Below are 22,853 nucleotides of genomic sequence, written 5' to 3' on the forward strand. Positions count from 1 at the left end.
AAGATAAAATTCTCGTTAATCCAACCACAGTGTCCGATTTCAAAAAAGCTTTTCGGTGAAAGCAGAACATATCATTATGTTAGGTCAGCAACTAGTCACAGAAAGCATACAGCGATTTTCCAACCAAAGAGAGGAGTCACAAAAAGCAGAAATATTGATAAAATTAATCTCTAACCTTTGATATTCTTCATCAGATGACACTCCCGGGACAACATGTTACACAATACATGTATGTTTTGTTCGATCAAGCTCATATTTATATGCAAAAACCTCAGTTTACATTTGGCTTTGCCTCCAAACATCCTGTGAATTTGCACAGAGCCACATAGAATCACAGAAATACTCATAATAAACATTAATAAAAGATACAAGTGTTATTCACAGATTTAAAGATATACTTCTCCTGAATGCAACCGCTGTGTCAGATTTCAAAAAAACTTTACGGAAAAAGCAAACCATGCAATAATCTGAGTACGGCGCTCAGAGACCAACACAACTCAAGAAGATATCCGCCATGTTGGAATCAACATAAGTCAGAAATAGCATTATAAATATTCACTTACCTTTGATGATCTTTGTCAGAATGCACTCCCAGGATTCCCAGTTCGACAATAAATGTTTGATTTGTTCCATAAAGTCCATAATTTATGTTCAAATTCCTCCTTGTTGTTTGCGCGTTCAGTACACAATCTAAACCACGACGCACGGGCAGGTCCAGGCAAAAGTTCAGACGAAAAGTCATATTACAGTCCGTAGAAACATGTCAAACGAAGTATAGAATCAATCTTTAGGATGTTTTTAACATAAATCTTCAATAATGTTCCAACCGGAGAATTCCTTTGTCTGTAGAAACGCTATGGAACAGAGCTCGCTCTCACGTGAACGAGCGTCATGAGCTCAAAGCATTCTGCCAGACATCTGACTCATTCCCCTCTCATTTGGCCCCACTTCACAGTAGAAGCATCAGACAAGGTTCTAAAGACTGTTGACATCTAGTGGAAGCCTTAGGAAGTGCAACATGACCCATATCCCACTGTATCTTCAATAGGGAATGAGTTGAAAAACGACCAACCTCAGATTTCCCACTTCCTGGTTGGATTTTTTCTCAGGTTTTTGCCTGCCATATGAGTTATGTTATACTCACAGACATCATTCAAACAGTTTTAGAAACCTCAGAGTGTTTTCTATCCAAATCTACTAATAATATGCATATATTAGCAACTGGGACTGAGTAGCATGCAGTTTACTCTGGGCACGCTTTTCATCCAAACGTGAAAATGCTGCCCCCTATCCATAACAAGTTAATCCTGTATTAATCCAATACCTCGAGACATCTTTAATATTAGACATCGCAAACCAGCTGTTATTGACAAAAAGACACACACCTCCACCCCTCTTCTTACGAGAGGTAGCGTCTCTGTACTGCTGGTGCATGGAAAATCCCACTAGCTCTATATTGTCCATATCTTCGTTCAGCCACGTCTCGGTGAAACATAAGATGTTACAGTTTTTAATGTCCCATTGGTAGGATAGTCTTAATAGTAGGTCATCAATTTATTTTCCAATGATTGCACGTGAGCAAGAAGAATGGAAGGCAATGGGAGTTTACTCGCTCGCCTCCGGATTCTCAGAAGGTGTGGATCTGGGCCTGTTCCAGTGAAAGCAGGAGATCCTTCTCGTCAGACTCGTTAAAGGAAAAAGTTTCTTCCAGTCCACGGTGAGTAATCACTTTTCTGATGTCCAGAAGTTATTTTCGGCCATAAGAGACGGTAGCAGCAACATTATGTACACAATAAGTTACAAAACAAGTTACACAAAACACACACAAAAATAACAAAATAGCACAATTGGTAGGGAGAATGTAAAACGTCAGCCATGTTCTTCGGCGCCATCTTCATTTTCATTTTTGAATCTGTGGTTGAAATTCACTGTTCGACTAAGCGCCCTTACAACTAATTGTGTGGGGTACAGAGAGGAGGTAGAAGGTAGGAGGTACAATATTATTGCACACGGAGTGAGTATATGCAACTTATTATGTGATTTGTTGAGCACATTTTTACTCCTGAACTTATTTAGGCTTGCCATATCAAAAGGGGGTATCAAAGGGGTTGAATACTCTTTGTCTCAAAAACATAATTCCACCTTGACATTATGGGTAATTGTGTGTTGGCCAATGACAAAAAAAAGATCTCTGTTTAATCATTTCAGGCTGTAACATCAAAATGTGGAAAAGGTCACGTACACACACACACACACACACACACACACACACACACACACACACACACACACACACACACACACACACACACACACACACACACACACACACACACACACACACACACACACACACACACACACACACACACACACACACACACACACACACAATTATACTGCATTGATCAACTGGGTTGCTGTTGCAGTGTCTGCTGTATGTGTAGTACTGCTCTTACTGTTTTGGAAGATTTTCAGAGTGCAATGATATGGCTTAATAGAGATCGCTGTAAAATATTTCATGCTGATTGCTGTTACTTCATAAGGATGAACTCGGGCCGTGTCCGGATACCTATACATGCGCTCTAAAGGCATTTTGGTAATAGGAAAATAGAACGTTTTATAGGATGTGAAATGTTGAAAATGTAGCATGCTTCAAATGCCAGGATGTCATACTCATTTTGGCTTTTCATCTAGTTGAATCCGCTGCCCACTATTGAGGAAGCTACGTGTGTCCGACCACAGCTGATCATCAGAATTGGGGACGCCCTCTACAAAAATGTATGAATGGTGGGGAACAAGCGTGATTGGGCATTAAATGACACCTTCGCCGTACGGATGAGTAGTATGTTGATATTTGTTGCGTACTGCATACCTTTTTACTAAACAGTACATTCTAAAATAGCAGGCAATACGATTAGTACACTGTACGCAGTTTAAGTAATTAGTAGGCAAGACAGATTTCGGGACACAGCCTCTGTTTCTCTGTTTTATGTTCTGACTAAGGCAGAGGTCAAACTTGTTTGGATATTTATCTGGTCACAGCTAGTATACACCAATTAAATATTATTTTAGCAAGTGTGGGGCGTGGCACGATACGCTGTCTACGTATTATGTGTATGTATGTCAGTCTGCCTATTGTGATTTATGATTACAACTTGACTAGCCTTACTCATAATGACATAAGGCTCTTCCAGAGTTATAGAAAATGTACATAAAGATAATGGGACCTTAGTTCTTCACTGGGGCCACATCAATGAATATACAGTACATCTTCCTCTGGAGCCTGTTCAAGGTGACTGGATCTGTGTCCCAAATGGCACCGTAAGTCCCTACTTAGTGCACTACCCTTACAGAAGAAAAAAAACATATTTGTGTTTTTAATTTTGAGTTTCATGTAGGATGCTTTCCACACACGGTTCAACATGCAACCAAAAAGGGTTCTCCTATGGAGACAGCCAAAGAACTAAGAGTGTACATACTGTAGGGGATAGGGTGCCATTTGGGATGCAAGCCTGATTGACTTAATAGCTATGAAAAGGTTCTGTTCCACTGAACTTCTGACGGATGTCATTCCTTCAACACAGACACACACCCTAAGACAACGCACTACCGTCTACAGGAAAAACAGAAGATGAAGTAGTCCAGTAAGGACAACGGACCCTCAATGACAATCCTAGATGATGGATATGAGAGTAGCCTAAGATGTTCACATTTGCAATAGTATGTGTCAAAGATACTGTAATCAAGAACCTAGTAAAATTAAGATGAATACAACAGTCAGTGAACTACTGTATCTGTTACACTGCTACTGGAAAAAGGAGCTAAACTGGTTAAGGATGTTATTCTGTTAGACAATTTCCTTCCATTCTCCCTAGAGATGAACGGAGTGGAGTAGGGTGAAGTTGCCCCTAGATGCTGATCCTGGGTCAGTTTTGCATTTTGGGGGTGGGGAAGCTGATCTCAGATCTGTACCTCGGGGAAACTTCACCCTGAAGCTGTAAACAAGGAGTTGTTTTCCTTTCCAAATGATTTTGTGATGGAAAACCATCCAACCCTCAGAGACAAATATCGGTCTGCCAGAAACAGTCGTCATAGGCAACACCAACAGGCCCAGTATCCCCAGAGGCTGACCTGACAAACAGTTTCTGAGACTGAAATGAAAATAACAGGGGAGCTGTTACATGTAACTATCACTGTGTAAACCTTGCGAGATGTCCTCTGTAGTTTTTGTAAAGACTATTATTGCTGTCGATTAACAGATGTGTTTTACGTCTGTGAATAACAGGTGGGTCATGCTTTAAATAGCCGTCATGATGTTGCACAATTCAATCATTGTTTTAATGAACGTGATCTGTGGTTATGGTGCATTCAGTCTGGGTACCAAAAGAGTCTATGTAACATATACTGTATCTCATCATTACTCAATGCCTAGGTTTACCTCCAATGTACTCACATCCTACCTTACCTTTGTCTGTACACTATGCCTTGAATCTATGCTATCGTGCCCAAAAACCTGCTCCTTTTACACTCTTCCGAACGTGCTAGACGGCCAGTTCGTATAGCATTTAGCCGTACCCTTATCCTACTTCTCCTCTGTTCCTCTGGTGATGTAGAGGTTCATCCAGGTCCTGCAGTGCCTAGCCCCACTCCCACTCCCCAGGTGCTCTCATTTGTTGACTTCTGTAACCGTAAAAGCCTTGGTTTCATGCATGTTAACATTAGAAGCCTACTCCTTAAGTTTGTTTTACTCACTGCTGTAGCACACTCTGCCAACCCGGATGTCTTAGCCGTGTCTGAATCCTGGCTTAGGAAAACCACTGAAACCCTGAAATCTCCATCGCTAACTATAAAACTTTCCGCCAAGATAGAACTGCCAAAGGGGGCGGTGTTGCAATCTACTGCAAAGATAGCCTGCAGAGTTCTGTATTACTATCCAAGTCTGTACCCAAACAATTCGAGCTTCTACTATTAAAAATTCACCTTTCCAGAAACAAGTCTCTCACTGCTTGCTATAGACCTCCCTCTGCCCCCAGGTGTGACCTCGATACCATATGTGAATTGATTGCCCCTCATCTATCTTCTGAGCTCGTGCTACTAGGTGACCTAAACTGGGACATGCTTAACACCCCGGCCATCCTACAATCTAAGCTTGATGCCCTCAATCTCACACAAATTATCAATGAACCTACCAGGTACAACTCCAAATCCGTAAACACGGGCACCCTCATAGATGTCATCCTAACTAACCCGCCCTCCAAATACACCTCTGCTGTTTTCAATCAAGATCTCAGCGATCACTGCCTCATTGCCTGCATCCGTAATGGGTCTGCGACCAAACGACCACCCCTCATCACTGTTAAACGCTCCCTAAAACACTTCTGCGAGCAGGCCTTTCTAATCGACCTGGCCGGGGTATCCTGGAATGACATTGACCTCATCCCGTCAGTAGATGATGCCTGGCTATTCTTTAAAAGTGCCTTCCTCACCATCTGAAATAAGCATGCCCCATTAATAAATAAAAAAACTAGGAATAGATATAGTCCATGGTTCACTCCATACCTGTCTGCCATTGACCAGCACAAAAACATCCTGTGGCGTTCTGCATTAGCATTGAATAGCCCCCGTGATATGCATCTTTTCAGGGAAGTTAGGAACAAATATACACAGGCAGTTAGGAAGGCTAAGACTTGCTTTTTCAAACAGAAATGTTAATCCTGTAGTACTAACTCAAAAAAGTTCTGGTCCATGGAGAATAACAGCACCTCCTCCCAGCTGCCCACTGCTCTGAGGCTAGGAAACACTGTCACCACCGATAAATCCACTATAATTGAGAATTTCAATAAGCATTTCTCTACGGCTGGCCATGCTTTCCACCTGGCTACCCCTACCCCAGTCAACTGCAAGGCACCCTCCACACCAACCCGCCAAAGCCCCCACCATTTCTCCTTCACCCAAATCCAGATAGCTGATGTTCTGAAATAGCTGCAAAATCTGGACCCCTACAAATCAGCCGGGCTAGACAATCTGGACCCTCTCTTTCTAAAATGATCTGCTGAAATTGTTGCAACCCCTATTACTAGCCTGTTCAACCTCTCTTTCGTATCGTCTGTGATTCCCAAAGTTTGGAAAGCTGCCTCGGTCATCCCCCTCTTCAAAGGGGGTGACCCTCTAGACCCAAACTGCTACAGACCTATATATATCATACCCTGTCTTTTTAAGGTCTTCGAAAGCCAAGTTAACAAACTGATTTTTCACAATTTTTCATTGGAGGTAACGTAACATTAGCTAGCCTAGTTGGACTAGGCAAGTTAGCTAGCTAGCTAACGGTACAGTCCTGCATTGAACTCTGAAAGCCATCATCTAAATCATATAGCTAGCTGGATATCTTTTGGATACACAATGTCAATCAATTACTTATGCCATGGTACTCTTCGAAAGTTGTCCAACTTTATGAATTCACAGAATATATTAAATATAAGCTGTACAGGGCTCCGTAGCATTGTAGCATCTATCCTACCCTGTCTTTCTAAGATCTTCGAAGCCAAGTCAACAAACAGATTACCGACCATTTCGAATCCCACCGTACCTTCTCCGCTATGCAATCTGGTTTCAGAGCTGGTCATGGGTGCACCTCAGCCACGCTCAAGGTCCTAAACGACATCATAACCACCATCGATAAGAGACATTACTGCACAGCTGTATTCATCGACCTGGCCAAGGCTTTCGACTCTGTCAATCACCACATTCTTATTGGCAGATTCGACAGCCTTGGTTTCTCAAACGACCTGAGCCCTAGGACCATACGTCAGGACTACCAGGCATGATGACTCCTTGCTGTCCCCAGTCCGCCTGGCCTTGCTGCTATTCCAGTTTCAGCTGTTCTGCCTGCGGTTATGGAACCCCTACCTGTCCCAGACCTGCTGTTTTCAACTCTTAATGATCGGCTATGAAAAGCCAACTGAAAATTATTCATGATTATTATTTGACCATGCTTGTCACTTATGAATATTTTGAACATCTTGGCATAGTTCTGTTATAATCTCCACCCGGCACAGCCAGAAGAGGACTGGCCACCCCTCATAGCCTGGTTCCTCTCTAGGTTTCTTCCTAGGTTTTGGCCTTTCTAGGGAGTTTTTCCTAGCCACTGTGCTTCTACACCTGCATTGCTTGCTGTTTGGGGTTTTAGGCTGGGTTTCTGTACAGCACTTTGAGATATCAGCTGATGTACGAAGGGCTATATAAAATAAACTTGATTTGATTTGATTTGATTGCCTCGCCTGGTTTACCAACTACTTCTCTGATAGAGTTCAGTGTGTCAAATCGGAGGGCCTATTGTTCGGACCTCTGCCAGTCTCTATGGGGGTGCCACAGGGTTCAATCCTCGGGCCGACTCTCTTCTCTGTATACATTAATGATGTTGCTCTTGCTGCTGGTGATTCTCTGATACACCTCTACGCAGATGACACCATTTTGTATACTTCTGGCCGCTCTTTGAACACTGTGTTAACTAACCTCCAGACGAGCTTCAATGCCATACAACTCTCCTTCCGTGGCCTCCAACTGCTCTTAAACGCAAGTAAAACTAAATGCATGCTATTCAACCGATCACTGCCCGCACCTGCTCACCCGCCCAGCATCACTACTCTGGACGGCTCTGACTTAGAATATGTGGATAACTACAAATACCTAGGTGTCTGGTTAGACTGTAAACTCTCCTTCCAGACTCACATTAAGCATCTCCAATCCAAAATGTAATCTAGAATCGGCTTCCTATATCGCAACAAAGCATCCTTCACTCATGCTGCCAAACATACCCTGGTAAAACTGACCATCCTACCGATCCTCGACTTCAGTGATGTCATCTATAAAATAGCCTCCAACACTCTACTCAACAAACTGGATGCAGTCTATCACAGTGCCATCCGTTTTGTCACCAAAGCCCCATACACTACCCACCATTGCGACCTGTACGCTCTCGTTGGTTGGCCCTCGCTTCATACTCGTCGCCAAACCCACTGGCTCCAGGTCATCTACAAGTCTCTGCTAGGTAAAGCCCCACCTTATCTCAGCTCACTGGTCACCATTGCAGCACCCACTCGTAGCACGCGCTCCAGCAGGTATATCTCACTGGTCACCCCCAAAGCCAATTCCTCCTTTGGTCATCTTTCCTTACAGTTCTCTGCTGCCAATGACTGGGACGAACTGCAAAAATCTCTGAAGCTGGAAACACTTATATCCCTCACTAGCTTTAAGCACCAGCTGTCAGAGCAGCTCATATATTACTGCACTTGCCCTTTACCTCCCTTATCTCACCTCATTTGCTCACATTGTATATAGACTTATTTTTCTACTGTATTACTGACTGTATGTTTTGTTTATTCCATGTGTAACTCTGTGTTGTTGTATGTATCGAATTGCTATGCTTTATCTTGGCCAGGTCGCAGTTGCAAATGAGAACTTGTTCTCAACTAGCCTACCTGGTCAAATAAAGATGAAAAAAATAAATAATAATAATAATAAAATAAAACATGGTAGCCTACCAAAGAGACATCAGAGCAGTATTTCCAAAGATTGTCAGTTTAGTTCCTAAAGTAAATTGGAAAGGGGAATGGGGACAATAGCTAACATGGCAGGGAGAGTCTATCAGCAGGCCACAGCAGCCAAACACAGGTTCGCAATCTTTGCACAATCTTCATTATGCAGAGCTGTCCAAGGTGCTGAAGCAGCGTCCGACTTTCCTTAGCTAACATGCTGACCACATACATGTTTTCATTTTACCCACACTGCTCGCGCGCTTCAACGAGTGGCTGCGTAGCCAGGCGCTAAAATAGAACTACTCCCATCTCCTCATTGTTTTTTAGGAGAATATACCGACGTGGGTGATTTAAGGATGAACTGAGGTCCACACTCCAGTCCAGTTGGTGGTGGTAACGCACATTAAAGTTGGTTGCCACCCACCGTATAAAGTCCAAAGAAGAAGAAGAAGCCTGAAGGAGGAGAGATTACTAGAAACTAATTAGGTTTACCCTTTTATCTGTGGAGTAATTGTCGAAGTAGAGGACCTTGTGCATTTCAGGTAAAATAACAACCCAATGTTTATATCCCAGGACAAATTTGCTTTCAACAGCACGCTAGCTAGCTAAATTGACATAAATGTTGAATGCTTTTGACCTGTCCTCAAATAAATATAGTTGGTTCAGAGTTCGTTTAGATCTTTCAACCTGGGTGTCCTAATCGCGTCTGGTGTGGGTGGACAAAATCAACATGCGCTCGATGGCGCACGCGGACGCACGCGTGTGAGCGGTGTGGTCAGCATGTAATAGCCCTGGCTGCATTCCCTCTCCATGATGCTGAAATGATTATCTCTATGATGGACACATTTGGGATTTTCAACAGGTTTGTGTGATGTCATCTGCTTTACCTGGGCTTCTCCCAATTAAGTGGCAACACCGTCTGTTTGTTGTTGAATAATATCACAACTTGATGAAGAGTATAGGTTAAAGTCTAAATGGTCATAGATTTTTTTTTTTATTATGGCATTTGTATCTCTTAGTTTATTCAAAGTTATCGCAACGTAATCAACGCCCATATTATTTTCACACAATATTATCAGGCACTCTCATTTGACAGAAAACTACTGGCAACATCTTGTCATCTATTTACAGACATAGCCTGATCTGCAACACCTCTTCCACTTTTTTTTTCATGAAAAGACAATGATAGTATCCTTTTGTTGTTTAGACTATTCATAGCAGTTTTCCAGACACTTTACATTTAGGGAAAAACTCACCTGAACCAAGCTATTACACCGAGTCCATTGTTTTGCATGCCACCTGTCGTTATGTTGACATCAGCTGTTATAGCCGATACTGTATTTCACTTCTGCTTAGAACACTACCTGTCACCGCGCTACACGCAAGGATCCCCGACAGCCTATCACGGATGAATACCACTACCAGCACCTGTGACTTCTTCCCGGAACACCTCTGTCACACAGGCTACAATCCGGGACCATTTAATAAACCCGACGCTTCAGAATCAAATATGAATTGGGCACACATGATATTATAGATTTGGTATGCTATGACTAGCTATAGTCTAGTAGCACTGTTACGATGCAGCCATTAGCCGATAAATTAGTCCAAACTCAATGCAGAAAATCAGTTTAGTATGACAATAAACTCCTGAAAAGTCACTGACATACCATCAATCATAGAGACAATTCTGTCTCTTCGCATAATTCCTGAAAGCGTCCGTGATATCACCGCGCCGAAACCACGTGTCTACGTAATGGAAAGCCAATGTTTCAATTGCAACCCCTCCTCCCTGTTTATTTCCAACCAGAGATCCAAGGCGAAGCGAAATACATGCAAATATTTTCCCAGGCGCACCGTACTTTTGGAGTAGATGTCAGTGGTGCATTTGTGAAACAACTGAGAGAACCACCCTTCAGATAAGAAACAAAAACCACCCAAAAGCATCAGGACAGACTAGAGCCTTCAAAAGGAAACAAACCTGGCTTTACCGTTGCAGTATGAAAACTGGGGTTGTGGGAATTTGACTTCGGCAAACAGTTGGTTTTTGAAGCAGAAACACCACCACCAAGTGAAGTGGCTTGATTTGGCAATGTCTTGTTTTATTGGGGCTATCGTTGCTGTCTGTGCGTGTGCATAGGATGCATCCTTCCCTGGCTTTTGATGCTGTACAGATCCTTCCTCTCACCAGAGTGATTAACTAATAGGCATGGTTTTCTCCTCAGAAAGCTGCCGTGTTTCACTGTTTTCACGTTAGTTCTGTTTGTTTAAGGGCAGCACGTCTCCTCCGGGTGCGACACATGCAATTTATAGAGTATATTTTCTATTACCGACTCTCGGAGGTGGCATCCTTTATTCGCCAGAAGAAGAAAAAAACACATTTATTGCGAAGTCTGACAGATAGAGAAATATTTTCACCAGGTGAATGAAAACGCGTTTATGCGACTTGGATATTTACTATTTTTCTATGATACAATTGGTAGCCCTGTCCCGGAGAACTGAAACAATTGTGTTATTATGCAACCGCAAGGACCTCATCTATATCTGGGTGTTTAAGCCACTGGATTGCTCTTCGCCCAAATCAATGTGGTTTCTTTGGAACATTTTCAGCAAAGGAACGCATATGCTGCAGTGTCTTTGTGGCAAGAGTCTGAAGAAAAACAAGAACCCAGAAGGTAAGCACTTTGCCATTGGATGTTCATTGCTTTTTTTTTTTCCGGTGGTGAACTGCACTGTGTGTGTGTGTGTGTGTGTGTTATAGCCCACGTTTGTTGGTTCTAAGGGGTGATAGATCTGCAATGATTATTTGTGCAGCGAGTGGATGCAGTGGAGAGGGGAGGGGGATAACTTATCCTGTAGAGCCGCTATAGCCTGTCGGCGAGCCCTGGCATGGGGACGCGTAGTGCACAGACCGACACACACAGGAAAAAGCCCCCAGCAACCCCGAAGCATGATCTCTTAACTTTTTAAATAGCGCCCAGACACATTATATTTTAGCACCTTGGATGGACATTGGGATCACATACTAATAAGGTTGCTCACTGAGCCGTCGGTCTATCGGTCTCTCTTTTAACCAGGTTTTATTTTGTCGGGTTGCTGCAGCAGCATTTCACCCCGCAACACTTGCTTCTCGATTTAATAGGCTATTCGCTATGTTTCAGCGAGCTTGATGGATGAGGCAGACAGCCTATGTTTATCTCAATATCCACACATACATAACGATACGTGTTGCAATATTTATTAGCGATGCATTATCACATGCCTCCTTTGGTCGAATGGAATGCATTGTTGGATAAAAGACGAACAGCGGTGCGTGCATGGGCTAATGCGATATTTTCTCAATTCAAAAATACCCACTTCACAGCAATCTCCATTTGATTTCAGTCCTCGTCACATTGGTGTGAAGTATCCCATCATAATAGTGATACTTATACCTCCAATACACCACTGCCTGGCTATTGAAGGCAGTGCATAAAAGTGATCTCACTCGGCAAAAACTGATTGAATCAATGTACCACACAATTCAATGTGATGACGTTGAATCAACGTAGAAAACTGATTGGATTAGTAAAAAGTCATACATGTAAAGGAACTTTTTATTTAATGTTTTACTTTTAACCTATTTTTTTTTTTTTTTTTCACCTTTATTTAACCAGGTAGGCAAATTGAGAACAAATCCAATGTCATGGTGATTTTGTTTTGAGGATTTCACCATGAGTTGACAACACAACCAAATGTAAAAAAGAAATTAAATAAAAAGACAATTGAACTGACGTCTGTTCCCAGTGCGATATTTTCCAATGCACCTGCGATTTTTTGCCACTGGGCAACTGTTTTTTTTCAACAGGCTGTTACCAAAGAAAGACTATTGTACAGACAGCCTACGTTAACCTTGTGTTTTAAGTTGACGTGGCAGCACTGTTTATTTTTCTTTCCTCGACATTGGTAGGCTACTGCAGCATAGTAGATCATCATAATGAAGCTATTTTGCCTGGCTGACACTGCAACAATAACGACGAAATAGACATGATATAGGCCTACTTTATAGTCAAATTCACATCATGTCCGATAATGAAGTCAATAAAGACAACTATCACTTTTGGTAGATGAAAAGAATAGCTAGAATATTTTTGAATGTAGGCTATTGAACGAGCTGCAGAAAAAACACTAACTTTCAGAAATGCCACTCTGGGGAGGATAACCAAATCGGCACACACAGCCGATCAATCACAGCTACAAGTCATCTGTCGTCTGCAGTTTAGCCACTGTCCTGTCATGTGGCTCTCATTAAAACGGATATACAGAACCAGTCAAAAGTTTGGACACCTACTCATTCAATGGTTTTTCTTTATTTGTACAATTTTCTACATTGTAGAATAATAGTGAAGACATCAAAACGATGAAATAACACATATGGAATCATGAAGTAACCAAAAAAGTGTTAAACAGATTCTTCAAAGTAGCCACCCTTTGCCTTGATGACAGCCTTGCACACTCTTGGCATTCTCTCAACCAGCTCCAAGAGGTAGTCAACTGGAATGCTTCTTCAAGTGCAGTCGCAAAAACCATCAAGCACTATGAAGAAACAGGCTCTCATGAGGACCGCCACAGGAAAGAAAGACCCAGAGTTACCTCTGCCGCAAATTGCTTCAAAGAAAACACTACTATAGGACCCCAATAATAAGAAGAGACTTGCTTTGGCCAAGAAACACGAGCAATGGACATTAGACCGGTGGAAATCTGTCCTTTGGTCTGATAAGTCCAAATTTGAGATTTTTGGTTTTGTGAGACAGGGTAGGTAAAACGGATGATCTACGCATGTGTGGTTTCTACCGTAAAGCATGGAGAAGGAGGTGTGATGGTGTGGGAGTGCTTTGCTTGTGACACTGTCTGTGAAGGCACACTTAACCAGCATGGCTGCCACAGCATTTTGCAGCGATACACCATCCCACCTGGTTTGGGCTTAGTAGGACTATCATTTGTTTTTCAACAGGACAATGACCCAACACACCTTCAGGCTGTGTAAGGGCTATTTGACCAAGAAGGAGAGTGATGGAGTGCTGCATCAAATGACCTGGCCTCCACAATCACCTGACCTCAACCCAATTTGAGATGGTTTGGGATGAATTGGACCACAGAGGGAAGGTAAAGCAGCTAGCAAGTGCTCAGCATATTTGGGAACTCCTTCAAGACTGTTGGAAAAGCATTCCTCATGAAGCTGGTTGAGAGAATGCCAAGAGTGTGCAAAGCTGTCATCATGGCAAAGGGTGACTACTTTGAAGAATCTCAAATATAAAATATATTTTGATTTGTTTAACACTTTTTTGGTTACTACATGATTCCATACGTGTTATTTCATAGTTTTGATGTCTTCACTATAATTCTACAATGTAGAAAATAGTAAAAATAAATAAAAACCTTGAATGAGTAGGTGTCTAAACTTTTGACTGGTACTGTACATTTATCTTGTGTATTTATGGAATTACCTGTACACTGTGGATGAGGTGCGTACAGTATAAGCTACTGGTGTCGCTGTGTAAATAGCAGGAGCCTATTCTATATCCAGAGGACTGAAATATGGAGCAGGTCATCTGTAAGCTATTTAAATCCTGTTTGAAGACAGCTGTTTGGGTCTGTGAATGTCTTTTTAGATAATTGAAAGACACTGATGTTTTGGACCCCAGTGTAAAAAGAGCAAAGCCTAACCTAATTTGACCCCCAAAACATATCCATGGAATCTATCTGAAACGTAAACATTGAAGCATCAGTCCTTTTTTTTCACAGTCAGACTAAATTGAGGATGCAGACTGGGATGAAAGTGGCTCACATCAGCTGCTATAAGATCCATACAGGCAAACGGGATGAGTTGAATGAATTCATCATCTCACAGTTACAGGTAGCAACTCATGAGGTTTTGGATAAGTTTCCCAAAGTAATTTCGGCCCCAGAAGCAGCAGTGAAGATACAGAGACCCTCTCTGTCCAAAATGGCACCCAATCCCCTAGCTTACATACTTTTCTTTTTAACATGACATAACTCAGGGCAAGACACACGATGAGATTTCCAACATTTGTCAGCATAGCAGATGGATCCATCTCTTTTCTCATTCTCTCTCACACTATGCATTGTATGGACTAGATGTTTAAAGTGAAGTTTCTATAGGGGCCTTCAACTCCAGCAGATGACCTTGTGTTGGCTAATGTTTGCCTGGCAGGGGCAAAATAGCTCTGTTGGCATCGATGTATGTTTGCGTATTCTGTGCTGTAGGTGTGAGGTTAACACAGATTTTGTTTTTAGCTGGGGATGAAGGAAAGCTGATTGGTTTTGTGAGAGCAAACCCACTTTGCCGGGGAAGGAAAATGACTCTGTACAGTTTCTCTGAGGGACACAAGCCTTCTGTCCTGTGGCATGGCTGTAGAATATAGCCTGAATATTTGAATTACTTAGTTGGTGCACGTTATTCTTATTCTGTGAAATTCATGCATGCCAGATTCAATATAGAAACACAGTAACTTTACAGAGTACTCTAACTTATCAATCAAAATAAATCATTTGACATTGATAAACAGTAGAAGGCCTTTCCTTTCCGTATTTGAGATGTTGAGAGCAGTGAAACTGCAACTGTCGGCATCACATCAACTGGCTCGTCTCACGTCTCAGTTATGATTGACATGAATTGAAAGAAACACAAACATATTGCATTTCCCTCAAGGCAGCATCAACAGTGGCCCTCCATTGTTATTTTAGCAACCGCTGCGTACTGTAAATGTGATGAGCTGTGACAGTGCTGTCTGCCTTCTGTCTGTTCAACCCATACCCCAGGCCACACAGATCTAAGATCAGCTTAATGTCCTCAAATCCTGAACTTAACCAGAGGGAAGACCAAAGTAGGGCCCAGTACACAACCCATAGTTCATTAGCCCATGCCCCAGGCTAACTCTTTGATACCAAAGTCAGACAGTATTTTTTTTCAATTATCTTAACTTTACAACATGAAGTTTATGGGATAAGGGTATGGGAGTAATATGGAGTTTGGCAAAGTCACTGAATAGGGCCTTCCACCATAGATACAACAGAGATGTGAGCAATCTTCAAGTGGTTGGCGGCGCTATCCACAACTGTGGTGTTGAATATGCGTCAAACTGCTACTAGTTAGTGCTGGTTGCGGTGCTGTTCATGGTGCTGAATCTACACCCAACCGTTGCTAGTTAGTGCTGACCGCAGTGCAGTCCATGGTTCTGAACTGACGGGAACTGCCGCTACTGCCGATCACAGCATTGTCCGTGGTGCTGAATCAGCATCCACCGTCACTTGTTAATGATGGTCGTGGCACTGTCCATGGTGCTGAATTGTTGCGAGTGTTGCTATAACAACACACTTGAGGTTGCCACAGGGTAGTGACACATTGTCTTCTTACCTGCAGCTTCTTCCAATGAAGTCGTAAATAAATATTTAGAGCCAATCTGTGTATGTTGACCAACCTTTGCATCCAAATGGCCAACCTTTTGTATTTTGACAACATACAAGACAGAAGGTAAGACTTTACCACAGACTGATGAAGTACCGGCAGTCATGAATGGTTGTCTGAGGCTTGTTTTGTTTGTGTCAACACCAACAGCTGTCATTTACCTCATTGATCAACTATGGTCTCAGCTCACACAGAGGATTTGTCTTTCTCTTAGCAACTGCCGGTAGACAGTAACTCCTGGCGCCCTGAGATATTGTCACATCTGCCACTCCATACTTTCTCTCCAAGCTAAACAAACAACAAAAAATACTTCCTGGCTTAGGGTTGGCTTAGGGTACATGGAAAGCTCAGTAAAGACAGGTGTTTAGATATATATATATATATACAAAAGAGAGGGATGTGTGTAAAGCTATTCCAGGAGTGCTGGTTTGTCTTAGAGTACAGGCAATTAAAGCGCAGAATTCTTGTCGAAGACAAGAATGATGCAAATTAAGTTGGAAACTCTAACTCCAAACAGACCGATTCCAGATGTACTTGCAGATATCATTGAAGGCATGTGATGGTATTGACGAAATGATTTTGTCACATTTCTTGTCACACTTCAGTGACTGTGATGTAGTTAGCCCTTCAGTTAAAGTTAGCCCTTCAGAAGTTAGCCCTTCAGATTAGTGGTCTGGTAGAACTGGCATTGCTGCTCTCTGATACACATGCTCAGTCTGATGTCACAGAGAGGGGGTTAAGTGACTCTTGGTGTGCACATCATGATTCTTTAATTCAATCAAGTAATGAAGTAGTGTGGTGTAATCAGTGAACATTGGACTCCCCCTGCAGCTGTTCTAGCAGTTAAGATTGAATTACAGACCACAACTTTTACGTCATGTCACAGTGAAACTTTGAGGACACTTGGCAATAGTCCGAATTTCGTCCTTAGTACTTTTTTGCCATTGTAATTAGTGTCAGTGACTCCAAGTTCTCTTTCTGTGCGTGTGTATTTATCTCCCTGATATATACACCCCTATAAGATCCATACAGGCGAACAGGATACGTTGAATGGACCCATCATCTCACAGTTAGAGGTAACAAATCATGAGGTTTGGGATACGTTTCTCAAAGTAATTACGGCCCCAAAAGCAGCAGTGAAGACTGAGAGACCCTCTCCATCCCAAATGGCACCCTATTCCCTAGCCTACATAGTGCAAGACTTAAAAAGGCAGCAAGACGCACAGCGGTCCCTGTAGTATCAATGAGATTTCCAACAACATTTGTCAGCACAGTTAGAAACATCTGTTTTACAGTGTAGATGTAGATGGAACCATCTCTCTTCACTCACTCACTCACTCACTCACTCACTCACTCACTCACTCACTCACTCACTCACTCACTCACTCACTCACTCACTCACTCACTTACTCACTCACTCGTCTTGCTGCCTTTTTAAGTCTTGCACTATGTAGGCTAGGGAATAGGGTGCCATTTGGGACGGAGAGGGTCTCTCAGTCTTCACTGCTGCTTTTGGGGCCGTAATTACTTTGAGAAACGTATCCCAAACCTCATGATTTGTTACCACTCACTCACTCACTCACTCACTCACTCACTCACTCACTCACTCACTCACTCACTCACTCACTCACTCACACCTCCTGCTGTCCGTACAGCTACCATCGCTCGGCTGCTTACTCAAATTCCCCGCATGGTGCATAGCCTAGAGTGTACCTGTAGGCTACTGTTTGTGGTGCATTGTGAGGTAATGCTCAGCTCTATGGTATGATACAGAGGCTTGGGGTGACCATGGTTGTCCCTATCTGGCCATGCTAGAAAGGACACCATCGAGTCGAAGCCACAGCCATGGACCAGAGCTAGGAGAGACTCAGGAGTAGAGTCGCTGGTCCAAAATAAAGAGCTTTATTTCATACCTAACCATACAATCTCAGCGAGCAACACAAGTTTTTCAATCAGAGAAAGCCAATGAGGTATGAGGAAGATAGTTCTGTAGTTGGTAGAGACCAGGGACAGGCAACTTTGATGGGGGTGGGGGCCACAAAAAATCGGAATTACCCCCTACACCACATTGCGAGCAAAACATTTTAGCAGCCTCCCTCTTGACAGTGGGGAGAAACATTTTACGTTTTAGAGTTAATTTCGTGCTATTCTACACGTTTTGCCATGGAGCGTAGAGAAAATGTTGCAGTTTTAAAGCAAGTTTGCTGCAATTCTACACATTTTGCCATGGGGTGGAGAGAAGATTTTGGAATTTTATAACTAATTCCATGCAATTCTACTCATTTTGCCATGGGGCGGAGAGGAGGAAAATATGCTGTTTTTATAGCAAATATCCTGCAATTCTACACATTTTGCCATAGGGTAGAGAGAACTGTTTGCAGTTTAATATGATATCTTAGTGAGACATACAAACAAAATCAATGGGGGCCTCCGGGCCGGTAACTCGACATTGACTACTAACTTTAGATAGCTGGCCGCTAGTGACTGAGTGACTATCAGTGACTGACTGTACAAGAGTACAGATTTTTTCAAATTAAACCTTGTGTAATGTACTATTCTAACTTGCAACAGTAAGTTGAGACCCCTACTCATTTCCCTTGTTATGTACAATCTACTCATTGACAGCCCGCGAGCTACAGGCTGCGGGCGATCTACCTTTTAGAGACCCCTGGAATACTTTAACTTAATGGTGAAATTTTAGAAAACATATATTGCCAAGTCCAAGAGGTGACTTGTATAACCCGTTCTGCACTTTCTGTACTCACATGCACACACGCACACACCCACATACGCACACGCGCAGAGCTATCATACTTAGTAATATTTATGGACGATGAGTATTCAGTATCAATCGACTGACAGCTAGGTTTTGTATTGAATGTAGACATCACTTGCTTACTAGAATTGCTTGGGTTCATTGACTGTTGTGTAAACACATTGTTTTTATGTATAGAGAGAGAACCTGGATTCAGTTATACATGCCAGAAAGTAGAGAGTGAAGATGTCTGGAATGATAGGACCTTGAACAGCCTTTAGAAATAGCAGTGTTTTTGTGTCGGTGTACTGAATGATATTTTCATACGTTCTGCTGTATGTTGAGATGTGCCCTGGACCAGAGCTAGGAGAGACTCAGGAGTAGAGTCGCTGGTCCAAAATAAAGAGCTTTATTTCATACCTAACCATACAATCTCAGCGAGCAACAAAACGAAACAAACAAATTAAAATAATGAATAACTATATTATTAACTAGATGAACTGTACTGTTATTGCATTTCAATCAGAGAAAGTCAAAGAGGTATGAGGAAGCTGGTTCTCTAGTTGGTAGAGACCAGGGATGGTCAACTTTCATGGGGGTGGGGGCCACAAAATAAATTGTTTTAGAGTTAATTTTGTGCTATTCTGCACGTTTTGCCATGGGGCGTAGAGAAAATGTTGCCGTTTTAAAGGAAGTTTGCTGCAATTCTACTCATTTTGCCCTGTGGCGGAGAGGAACATGTGCTGTTTTATAGCAAATTTCCTGTAATTCTACACATTTTCCCATAGGGTGGAGAAAAATGTTTGCCGTTTTCAATATGATATCTGAGTGAGATAGACGAACAAAATCAATGGGGGCCCCCCGGCCGGTAACTCGATAGCATATATTGAACAGCCTTTAGGAATAGCAGTGTTTTTGTGTCCGTCTACTGAATGATATTTTTTATAAGCTCTTTTGTATGTTGAGATGTGCTTTACTGTCAAACTCAGGTTCATAAACCTATGAGTCGTAAAATATTATCTTGCTCCCTGTACTTTTTTTTTTTTTTTTTTTACCCCTTTTTTCTTCTCCAATTGGTAGTTACAGTCCTGTCCCATCGCTGCAACTCCCCTACGGACTCATGAGAGGCAAAGGTCGAGAGCCATGCGTCCTCCAGAACACGACCCTGCCAAGCCGCACTGCTTCTTGACACACCGCTCGCTTAACCCGGAAGCCAGCCGCACCAATGTGTTGGAGGAAACACTGTCCAGCTGGCGACCGAAGTCAGCTTGCAGGCGCCCGGCCCGCAAGGAGTCGCTAGAGCACGATGGGACAAGGAAATCCCGGCCGGCCAAACAATCCCTTAACCTGGACGACGCTGGGCCAATTGTCCGCTGCCTCATGGCTATCCCGGTCACGGCCAGTTGTAACACAGCCTGATATTGAACCCTGGTCTGTAGTGATGCCTCAAGCACTGCGATGCATTGCCTTAGACCGCTGCGCCACTCAGGAGGCCCGCCTCCCTGTACATTTACACACACACGCAAGCATGCACACACGCACCACAGGGAGATAGACATGCGTGCACATTCTTCCCTCTTGTGCTGAGCAGTGTAAGGAGAGACTCCACAGTGTAATGTGAAATTACATGTGCATTTTAATAACCTAGATTCTGCTGATGGAATACTTTTCTATGCAATTCTCACCTCAGAGCAAGTGTCAGTGCAACAGCCAAAGTCATATATCTAAAATCCTTGACTTTGCAGATCAGGGTTTAATACTGAATAAGAAAAAGAAGCCGTTTCTAGCTTGTTATAAGGCAGTTAATTCATGCTCGACTTGCAATTTGTGCCAAAGGAGAGAAAAGCCAGGCATTAGACCACAAGTCTATAATTAAAGGGGTTGGAAGAGATTTTAAACAAGAACTCCAACAATTAGACTAACAACAGGGTTGTCCAAAAATAACCTAAGCACACACACCAATGGCTTGTTGCTATGGTTTCACAAACAAGCAATTACTGTGAGTTTATAATTGGTAGATCTGCAGTACTTTCTTCGCCCACAATGGGAAAAAGTGTTGTAGACACACTGCACCTTTGTTAGTACAGTTTCTCACTTCAGAAATAAAGACAAAGTGTATATGAACCAAGGGAAAGTAAGACTATGTGAATTAGTATGGATATTATTGGCAGAATTTAAAGAAACAGAAACATCCTTTTAAAGAAGTGAAGAGTCAAAGAATACAAGTAGAAGAAGACGCCAACCACTGTGGCATGTGTTCCTATTTGGTTTATCAGCATTGCAACGTCTCGGTTTAAGGGTAGAGACATTATTTTATGGTAGCATAGACTCTCCACAAGTCAGTTATTATAACCTGACGTGACCATTTTAGGACATCTCTTATATAATTATTATGATCCCATTAAGTAGGCCTTTATAACAGATGGTTGATGCAACAGGTACACATACTTGAGAGGCTCTCTCTGTAAGTTTCTTTAATAGTAATCATCATGTTGTAGCCAACGTGAAAATCGTCCGCAGCATTATCACTTTCCTCTATGAATTAATTTGAGTTATCTCTCTTTTGCTCTTGTGAACTGGTTCCCATTCCATCTCCCTTGGAAAGGCAATCAAGTTAACATACAAAGCAGCACAGAGAGGGGAGAGGAGGAAGATGGGAAGAGAGTAAAATGGAGTAGTACACAACAACAAAAAATCCTGTTGTTTTTACGGTACATTACTGGCAGCCAGTTACTGTTAAGTTATTGTAAAAAAAAACGTACAGTATGTTACCTTAAATTCCAAAGAAACTTTGGCTTAACAGTACATTACTGTAAAGTGTACTGTACTGAACTCTACTCCACTCTATTGTACTGTACTGTGCTGTCCAAACTGGTGAAACATAGACGTTTATGATTGGTTCAGATTTGGTCCGGTCCGGACCAAATCTGAATCAATCATGGGCGTCTATATTTGGGCCCAATGAAGGTCGGTCCAGACGTCTGTGGATGTTGGAATCAAAGTTGATACAAACCGGTCCAGATGTATGTTGACGTCGAAATCAAGGCCAGGGTGGACTGACCAAATTTCAACTACTTTTCAACGTCCATGGATGTCCGATGTCGATTAGGGCTCAGTGAGTGAGGATGCTGGTTACAGTAAATGGGAAGAGTGGGGAGTCATGGGTAGGTGTCAGTAAGAGCCGGGAGAGGTGACATTAATGACAGAGAGTGAGAGAGAGCGACTTTTCCAGACTTTTCACACACTTTCTTTGACCACCAGATGACAGAAAGAGAAGGAAAACTGTTATGATCTGAACATAACAGTATGCCAGTGGAAGGGAGGACAGTAGCAGGTGACCCAACCGTGGTTTGTGACTACAATGATTTCCCATTGTAGCCAAAACAATTGCAGAAATACCGATTTGGTGACAGAATTTAAAGTTTTAATCACTTAGTAATTCATAAACAAAATTGATATCAGTAAAAACAATTGCTAGGTCTACTTTGATGAGGAAGGGAATTTAGAACATGGGTTTTTGGTAATAAGGCACAAGGCAATGTTTCTTAAACTTAAAGAAGGACGATTTTTTCCCCCCTCAACTAAATATGTGTTGCTATTGGTTGGCAGGGATCTTTACTTCAACATTATTGTGTTTTAATGTATTTCTAATATTTCTTTCTGGTATTTCTAAAACCTTTTTTCCGGTATATGTTTTCTAAGACCCCTTTTCCAACTATTTGGGACTCCCAATCACGTCCGGTTGTGATACAGCCTAGAATCGAACCAGGGTCTGTAGTGATGCCTCTAGCACTGAGGTGCAGTGCCTTAGACCGCTGCGCCACTCGGGAGCCCTGCTGAGGGGAGGGTGGCTCATAATAATGGCTGGAATGGAATAAATGGAATGGCATCAAACACATGGAAACCATGTGTTTGATGTATTTGATACTATTCCACCATTCAGCTCCAGCCATTACCATGAGCCCGTCCTCCCTAAGTAAGGTGCCACCAACCTCCTGTGATGTACAGGTAGGCCTAATTGAGGCCTAACCTAATGTATTGGCACATACAGTTTTAGCAAAGGCATTCACTGCTTGTCAGATTTTGGGAAGTA

General features: G+C 42.4%; 1 protein-coding gene across 1 annotated transcript in view; it reads left to right on the forward strand.

Moving 5' to 3' along the window:
* Nucleotides 1–10,356: 10,356 nt before the first annotated feature.
* The window catches only part of fgf14 (fibroblast growth factor 14), a 329,652-nt gene continuing 317,155 nt past the window's right edge, over nucleotides 10,357–22,853 (forward strand). Inside the window, exon 1 of the mRNA XM_071341954.1 lies at nucleotides 10,357–11,212. Coding sequence (XP_071198055.1) covers nucleotides 10,963–11,212 — 250 coding nt within the window. The 5' untranslated portion in view covers nucleotides 10,357–10,962. The remainder of the gene's footprint in view (nucleotides 11,213–22,853) is intronic.

This window comes from Salvelinus alpinus, chromosome 14 (assembly GCF_045679555.1).
Source record: "Salvelinus alpinus chromosome 14, SLU_Salpinus.1, whole genome shotgun sequence".
NCBI lineage: Eukaryota > Metazoa > Chordata > Actinopteri > Salmoniformes > Salmonidae > Salvelinus > Salvelinus alpinus.